This window comes from the organism of the source record quoted next, unplaced genomic scaffold (assembly GCF_019419815.1).
Source record: "Pyrus x bretschneideri cultivar Hongxiangsu unplaced genomic scaffold, Pyrus_bretschneideri_v1 Contig8, whole genome shotgun sequence".
Classification (NCBI taxonomy): domain Eukaryota; kingdom Viridiplantae; phylum Streptophyta; class Magnoliopsida; order Rosales; family Rosaceae; genus Pyrus; species Pyrus x bretschneideri.
The window spans coordinates 4,480,688-4,489,656 of record NW_025999820.1 but is presented as its reverse complement, the minus strand read 5'-3'; the positions used below and the strand labels follow the sequence as shown (position 1 = coordinate 4,489,656).

Genomic DNA, 8,969 nt, shown 5'->3' with positions numbered 1-8,969 from the left:
AAGATAGACGGTTTAGATTGCTGAAGTTTGATGTATAAAATGAAGATCTTTTTACACCAAAAAATGAAGATCCCTCTAAATAAATGTTGTATATATACATATATGGAAGTCGAACACGTGTTCTTTCTTGTTTGATTAAATAGAATACAAGTCTACTTCACAATTTAACACTCCCCATCACGCCCCGTTTAGAGTATGGGTGAGTTAAATGTATGTAGGATTTGGTTTTGGAAGTTTATATGCTTCTTGTAGCTACCTAGGGTTTTCACAAACTCCATAACTTGCGATATGGGTCTAATATATGGCCTCTGCTACACATTTAAGGACTAGGGTGTGGGATGGAGCGGTGGAAAGAGAGTGAGGGAGGGAGATTGGGTATGGGTGCCTGTGAGGTCTGAGTTCATCACACATCAATTGTTAGTTGGATATCGTATAATATAAGGGTGACCTAACATTCCAAGTGAAGGATGGTGTAAGTTGACCCATCACCCATGCCATATCTCATTTTTATCAATAGATGGATGAGATAAAGTGATGCTATTCGCACACTCATTCTTACTTTCTACACACGTCTTAATTAATTTTTGTAAGTTAATCTTCTTCAGCTCATTAGATTTGACGACTGAAAATTAAAAAAAATGATGTGTGGATAGCACATCCCGTGTGATATATTGGATGGACGGATGGATAAATAGAGCGTGTGGCTTGTGGAAAAGCAAGCCCAATTCTTTTGCACATGCTTTCATCTTTGTGTGACTGGGGAGGAACATGCTATTATCTTCTTCTTCAACTTCTCTTATCCGTGAAGGCAAATGCTTTATTTATTTATTTTATTTATTATGAAATGAGTGATTGAGTATGAAGAAGATTTTTCACAATTTGTAGGGTTCAAAACTCTCAAATTAGCTATGTTTTCAATTTCAATATATTATTTTGTCTATATTCTATTATGCTCCACCACAATGACATGCAACAACAAAATATTCAACTAATAAAGCTCTCATGATTGCAGCCGTCCAAATGCTAGGTCAATCTAAAAAAGTTCCCTGTCAAAAATTAAGTGATCAAAATCATTGAGTAATATATCAATTTTCATTTTGATTGAATTTTTATTATATAAAGTATGACAATAAAAATAAACAGTTCAGATCATGAAATCACGTAGAACTTAAAATAGTTAGCATTTCTTTGGGCAATGAATCTAACTACATTTGCAGTCTCATGCGCCTCAAGTTGTTACTAAAAATAAATATAAAATAAAAAAGAAAGAAACAATAAAATGAAAACCATTTTATATAGATTCAATATTCAAATAGTAGATGTCATCGATGAGCACATGAATCTTTTTGTTTGGTTTTGTACCTTCATCTACCAAGCTAGTTCTTGCATATGCTTTGACTGTTAGATGGAATAGAGGAGGGAGAAATTTTTTATTATAATTGGAACACAGATGTACATCACATGTTTTTATATAAGTGATAAAAAATTGTATTTTATAATTTATTAACTTTTTAACACATATCTTATTATTTATATAATAACACGTGATATATCATCTCGTGTTCTGATTACATTAAAATTCCTCGGGAGTAGGAAAGTGTACACTTTACCTCCAACTTAACCAGTAAACACAAGCAGGGAGGGAGGGGGAGAGAGAGAGAGAGAGCAGTTCCTTCAAGTTGGCAAATTCTAAGTTCCAATCCCACAATTATTGGTTGCAGCTTGCGTGCTTCGTCTGTCGTCCATACTCCATACACAGTTGGAAAATATCTAGCGATTAATTAATTTACCCAACTCCCAGAAGGATACGATTTAGCCCTCCTTTCTGGACTCCTGCTCACCACCCACACCACATGGTATGTTTGAAGTATGAACACGTTTTAATCCCAACCCTACATGATCCCCTTTTCCGGAAAGGGATCCTCTCCCTTCTTACTAATTTATCAAATTAAAGGATTCGTGCTATTAAAAATTAAACCAAATATTACAAACAAGAGCCAACTTTAAAAGTTATAATAATTTTAGCCGTTTGATTACATTTCAACGGTATGAATTTTCTGATTTGGTAAATTAGGAGGAAGCGATCAGGAAAGAATCCCCTTTCTCCTTTTCTCATGAACTTGCCCTTAATTTATACTGATTTTTGGATTAATGACACAAAAGATCTTTTTGTTGTCAATGGAAACATAAATTACTAGAGCTATGTGAACAAAAAGAGGTTATTGATTGTGAATCTAAATTGCTTAGATCATCTCTAAAAGAAATGTTAAATTATATTTAATGGTTGATATAGTAATTTGAAATTTTATGTCAAATTTTGTACTTTTTTAACCGAATTATCAAATGTTATTTTATTATTTAAATAGTTGTTATTCTTAAATAAATGTTGAAACAAAATTTTATTGTTTGAAATGTTAGTGGAATAAGGAACCCATCGCTAAAATGAATTAAAAATATTGACTCAAAATCACAAAGCTTTCAAATCCATACAACAAATAACATTTTGGTTGAAGAGACTTTTGATGTCAAATATGTATAGTGGCATTCCACCTAAGATTTTGACATCTCATTTGGAGATGCCGTTACTAGGTTAATTTTTGTAAAAATGTTCCAAATAACTTGTACTTAGTATTTTGTTGCTAAATTTTATATGATTGACTATATATCGTTATGTGTTATTCAGTATTTGATTTTATATTAAGAGTTGAAACTAAGTTACTAGCCACTTGCAAAAACAACATAGTTACAACACCAAAGCCTGGCATCGAACCTTAGTAGTCCCAAACAACGAAGTAAAGATGAAAATAACAGTTCTAGGTTATAGCTTTCGAGTACACATACATTGATTCTATACTCTTAATGTCAAATTTAACTCTTAATATCAAATTCAACAAAAAGTGATCATGTATTTATTGATCATCTTATAACTAATCTACCTGCTGTAATATAAATTGTTGAAATTATAATTTCATAAGTAGGTGAAATTAGACTTTAAGGCCTAATATTATTAACGTGTTTCACGTAAAATAATTATAATCTAGATTCAAAGTCTAACATAGTAAATATCGGATTTGGATCCTCTACTGAGCCCAAGGAGAGGATCATTCTGATTAGGAGTGTGGGCCGTTAGATGAAAATTCAACGGCTACAAACAGAAGGTTCTTTTAAAATTATAATAATTATAACCGTTGGATTTTCATCTAACGATTCACGCTCCTTGGGCTCAGGAGATGATCCAAATCCGTAAATATCTGTATATACAAATACAAATCGGACAAGAAACTTATGGGACACCAACATTCTTGAATATTAAACTCCCTTGTTTTCCTTTATAAACCCAAACTCTTCACCCTTTTTGCACACCTCTCTCCTTGGAGAAACCACAAACACCAACCTCTCTCCCAAAATCCATGGCATCTACCATGTCTCTCGCCATGTTTACCATCCTTTTCCTCTCCTTCACCCTCTCACAGGCCTCCCCGATTGTCGGCTCTCGGAGCGAGGCCGACGTCAGAGCCATCTACCAAGAGTGGCTCGTGAAGCACCAGAAAACATACAACGGCATCGGGGAGGAGGAGAGGAGGTTCGAGATCTTCAAGGACAACTTGAAGTTCATCGACGAGCATAACGCAGTGGACCGTCCGTACAAGGTCGGTCTGAATGCTTTCGCTGACCTGACCAACCAGGAGTACCGTGCCAAGTTTTTGGGCACCAGGAGTGACCCTAAGCGCAGGGTCATGAAGGCCAAGAACCCGAGCCTGAGGTACGCTTTTCGCGCCGGCGAGAGGTTGCCGGAATCTGTGGATTGGAGAGTCAAGGGTGCCGTCAATCCCATCAAAAATCAAGGAAGTTGCGGTGAGTAATTATTTTTTTCTTGTACTGCGACTTTTTGTCAAGTTTCTTTATGTTGATACCTAACATGTTGATTGATTAATCGTGTCACGTTCAAATTGATTCTGAATTAACCACGTCATGTTCAAATTGATTTTCGGCGTGACACAAATTAAACACGTAACTAAAGTCAGATTCTTTGTATTTAGAACTAACCTCACTAGTTATTCATGATTAACTATTTGATTAATTTGATTAATCGTGTCACGTTTACAACGATGAGTCCAACTAATTATTCCGGTGTCATGTTCTGATTGATTCTTAACGTGACTCAATAAGCAAATCCATAACCAAAATCTCTACTAGTTTTAGTGTTTTTTTTTTCAATAATTCGAGTAGCCTTTATCTTCTCAGAAGAGACGAGGCACATCTCCATGGCCAGGAGAAAAGGCCTCGTGATATTTATTATTATTTTTTTTTCAAAAAGAAAAAGGAAAAAAAAAAGGTGTTTTGGTCGGTGGGAAAAGGTGAAGTCTTTGAATGGTGGGATGCCCTGCTATGCGCTCCACCACTGTTGAATTTTAGTCATGCACGAAAGCGATAAAAGTGTTGTTAGTGGAATGTTAGATAAGGTGGCAGAGGCTTGCTGGTGGTTTGGACTTTCAGTTGGAAGTTGGGATTCCTTACCCCTCACGTCAATATAAAATTGGAATATCACTTTTCTTTGTGGAAAAAAATTGAAAATGATTTCTTAAAGTCTTTTATAATATTTTATGATTCCTTTTTTTTTTTTTTTTAGGTTTTTTGTTTCAAACGATAAATTTTATTAAATTAAATGTTAAATTAATCATCGATGATTATTTATTAAAAGTATATTTATTTCGACCTCCCAAAACAAGTTATATTATTGGAAAACGACTCTTATGGTGGTAATATCATGACAATTTGTACTACTAAATAATATCACGTACAACGACTTTATACATAATATTATATCATTGAAATTGGATATAATGGTGTTAGTGTGTTTGTGTCATGAAATCCTTCTCGTAATATTGATTTGGGTGACATTATCCTTCAAACACTGGCTTTTTAATAACGTAACATATGTCCTAATAAATTCATATAGTAATGTTTATTAAGCACTAAAATGTTTCTCCAAGCTCACCCAAACCCGAACATGGCTACAAAAGTTCGGGTTAGGCCCACTGGATCTAATTCGTGCTCACAAAAACCTTGATATTTCTTGGTTGCAGGGAGTTGCTGGGCTTTTTCAACAGTGGCAGCAGTGGAGGGCATAAACCAAATAGTGACCGGAGAATTGGTGTCTCTCTCAGAGCAAGAGCTCGTCGACTGTGACAGGACTTACAACGCCGGATGCGATGGTGGTCTCATGGACTACGCCTTTGAGTTCATTATCCTAAACGGCGGCATTGACACTGAATCCGACTACCCTTACAAAGCATATGACCAAAAATGCAACGTTGCTCTGGTCAGTCCAAAGTTTTCAATGCCAATCCCCTATTTATACTCTTGTAGGGTAATATTTCATTTTTTCTAACGTCTTGCTTTGTTGCGCTATAATTTTGCAGGAGAAAAATACGGTTGTTAGCATCGACGGGTACGAAGATGTTCCGTCCTACGACGAGAACGCTTTGAAGAAAGCCGTTGCACACCAACCCGTTAGCGTGGCCATTGAAGCCGGCGGCATGGCCTTACAACTCTACCAGTCGGGTGTTTTCACTGGTGAGTGCGGATCAGCATTGGACCACGGTGTCGTTGCTGTCGGGTATGGCACTGAAAACGGCACAGACTATTGGTTGGTGAGGAACTCATGGGGAACCAACTGGGGAGAGAGTGGATATTTTAAGATAGAGAGAAATGTTGCAAGCACGTACACAGGCAAGTGTGGCATTGCAATAGAGTCTTCTTACCCAACAAAGAAGGGCCAAAAATACCCATCAAGCTCCTTCTCTGCTGAGCAAGACATCAAGATGGTCACAACTGCTTGAAGTTGAAATGATGGGGGCCTTTTCGTCAATTGCGGTACAAAATGCCCAATGTGTTCCCTTTTGTTGTCTAAGTTTACGAAAATGGTTGTGGGCTATTATTGGTATTATAGATTTGGGATGAAATCATTGTTTGTAAATAGATTTAAATTATGTTTAAATTGCACCTAGCAAAACTTATAATTTGTGCAATCACATTCCAAGTTTCAATCAAAAGTTACTTTTATGTGCACATTACTTGATTTACTGTTGTTTGCCTACTTTTTATTTTGTTGGGTATTCGTAAATCAATGGTATTCATCATGAAATTTTTTTTCGACCGTGAATCAAAACACACACGTAATATGATTGCAAAAACAATTGTTCTAAAATTCAAAACTAAAAGCGAATAAAAATGGCACGATCAACTTAAAAAATTCATCACCAGAATTTAGGAACCTGTATTATTTGCAAGAGTAACTTCAGAGAATCAATTGATTAATCAAAATGTGACATATGATTAACGAGAAAATTGTGTTATTAGGTCAATTTGGAGGTTCCTTAATTACTTCACCTTCATATTAAGGTCTATGACTTTTTGGTCCTTGTTAGACGGAATAATAGAATATTGAATCAAATATTTAGTTTAGAAATTAAGGCCTACAATTATATTGGTTAATTAAAAATAAATAAATAAATTCAAAAATATTTATAAAAACAGAAATAATTTGCTTGCTGCATAAATATTTATAAAAACAGTTTGCCAACAACGTGGAAATTGAGGCCACGATGAATTGATGATGATTGAACAGAGAAGGTAGGCATGGTTTTGTTTAAGTGTTGGCTCTTCCCACCTTGCTACCACGTGCAATAAAAGGTCGTAGGACCTTGTTTGCTTCAATTAAACTTCCTATGTGTATATGAAATACTTTGAGAAAATTGTAAGTGAATAACTAACTACGAGTTTAATGGTACTTCTCAAAAAGATATTACGAGTTATTTTAGCATTTCATTTTGTATTCGAGTATTGTGTTATGCCTAAAACAAATTTTTCCATATCAATCTTCACCTTTTTGAAGTTTTAACATTAAAAATGTCAAAATATTATTATGTTCACCCGTCTGTTTTATTTTGATTTGTCATATATATTTTAGTTATAACATGAATGAGAAAACGTGACAAGGAAGTTGGTATAGTTATAATACTTACAATTCATAGATGATCATAATGCTAAAGTGATTTTCGAATACAATTTTTCTTCCCAGCACAATTTTTTAACTTTTAATTTAAGTGGGTTGAATTTTGTGAGATGTTCCAACCACTGCTGAATGTGATTCCAAGAGCAGAATAACCCATAAAAGAGAATGTTTAACTGATCCATTTCGGATCGACTGAATTGGTACAGAAGTTGTAACATGGGAAAACCACCGAAAATACAACTTATTTGAATAACTTGGTGACCTCCCAATTGTAGAAGTAGGATCTTTGGCAAGCAATAAGCACTTCAATAGTACAATTTAAATGTACCGTCTTCTTTATCATTTCGGGAAAAACGTGCGAAAGGAAAAGGAAACAACAGAGGGATCTGAATCGAACCTAAATGGGAATGAAATGAAAAGTTTTTTTCAAAACATAGCAGTAAGGGCGTTACGATATACAAGAGGAATGGAGAAAAACTCATGATTGGTGTGGAGGGGAGGATCTGTTTATGATATAGTTCAAGAAAGAGTCGTCTCTTTTACTTACTTCTTTGTTCTTTCTAATTCATTTTGTTCTTTCTGATTCATTCACCTCAAGGCTCGTTCTGAATGTCGTGTAACATCATCTTCAACTAACATTAAAGGACAAAATGATCCGCTACCGCAGAGCGCCAACCTCTCCAATTTTTGGCAATTGGAGGCAATTGCAGTTAGACTCAAAGAGGTAGGATTCACACCAATCAGAACAAGCTCCTGTATGTTTGGGCACTCTTTGGCTATGGCAATCAAACCTTCGTCCCCAATCCTATTCGTCCTCCATCCATCAATGTGAAGCTTCCTAAGCATCTTGCAGTTTTTGGCAACACAGATAAGCCCGAAATTTGAACACTCAGGAGCCTTAACAATGTGCAAAACCTCCAAATTCGAGCATTTCGAAATTGCCGACAGCCCCAAATCGGTCACCTGCAACCTCTCCAGGTGAACTTCAATCAAACTCTGGTTTCCATTTTCAAGCTTTTCTAGAACCGTATCCCAATCCCCCAAACAGCGGATTAGCTTCAGGGTCTTGAGATTCTTGGAGCCGACGATAAGCGGCCCAAAGCACTGTCCGTTCAGTATCTGCCTCAAGGTTATCGATTTCAGCGACGACGACGCAATTTTGTCGCCGATCAGCTCCGAGCCGTCGTGGACACCGTGGAGCCGCTTCACGGAGAGCTCCTCGAGCGCCGGGCAGTGCTCAAAGACGGCGTTCATGGCTTTGGCGCCGAACAGGCAGGAGCCGTAGGAGAGCTTCTTCAGGCCCTTACAGTTCTGCGCAAACGCGGTCATTCCGAGGTCGGTGATTTCCCGGCAGCCGCGGAGCTTGAGGCGCGTCAGGTTTCTGCAGCGAATCGAGATCAGGAACAAAGCGTCGTCGTCCAGGCTGATCGATTTGCGATCGCATCGAAGCGCGAGCTTCGTGACCGAGTCGAAGCGGGCGAAGAGAGCAGGCAGGAAACGGAGGAGCCCGGCATGGGCGTTGAGAGAGAGGCGGTGCCGGCTCCGGCCGTCGACTCTCAGCCACCGGTGGCAGACGAGCGAGCTTCGTTTCCGGTCTCCGGCACCGAGGAAGTGAAAAATACTCGCCAACAACTCGTCGGGAAGATCGGAGGTGTAGTCACGGCCCTGGGTGACTTCCCCGTGAAACTCGGACTCTTTGTCGTTCAAGGATGAAACAATCGCCACCGGGTTGAAGCTGAAACGGCGGCTCGTTGATATTTCACTTGGACTGTGCTCCGCCGGAGACTCAGGAAACGAATAGGACTGTCCCATAGCGCAGCTGCGAGTGAACTGAACGCGCCGCCAAAGGGGAGAGAGAGAGATGGTGGTTGGTTTTCTCAAAGTTATCTAAAAATGTGAGTTCTTCTTGTGAGCATATAAAATGAGTATTTACCAAATGGAATGTGATATC

The 8,969-nt window shown here is 37.7% G+C and overlaps 2 protein-coding genes across 2 annotated transcripts; one reads left to right on the top strand and one right to left on the bottom strand.

The window, feature by feature from the left end:
* The first annotated feature begins 3,342 nt into the window (after window positions 1-3,342).
* On the top strand, window positions 3,343-6,072 carry LOC103957171 (cysteine proteinase COT44). The gene is made up of 3 exons (XM_048575400.1): window positions 3,343-3,855; window positions 5,088-5,323; window positions 5,424-6,072. Exons 1-3 carry the CDS (start codon window positions 3,411-3,413, stop codon window positions 5,841-5,843), a joined length of 1,101 nt encoding a protein of 366 aa, XP_048431357.1. The 5' UTR covers window positions 3,343-3,410; the 3' UTR covers window positions 5,844-6,072.
* A 1,245-nt stretch (window positions 6,073-7,317) lies between these two features.
* On the bottom strand, window positions 7,318-8,969 carry LOC103957155 (F-box protein SKIP2-like). The gene has a single exon (XM_048575399.1). It carries the CDS (start codon window positions 8,828-8,830, stop codon window positions 7,607-7,609), a length of 1,224 nt encoding a protein of 407 aa, XP_048431356.1. The 5' UTR covers window positions 8,831-8,969; the 3' UTR covers window positions 7,318-7,606.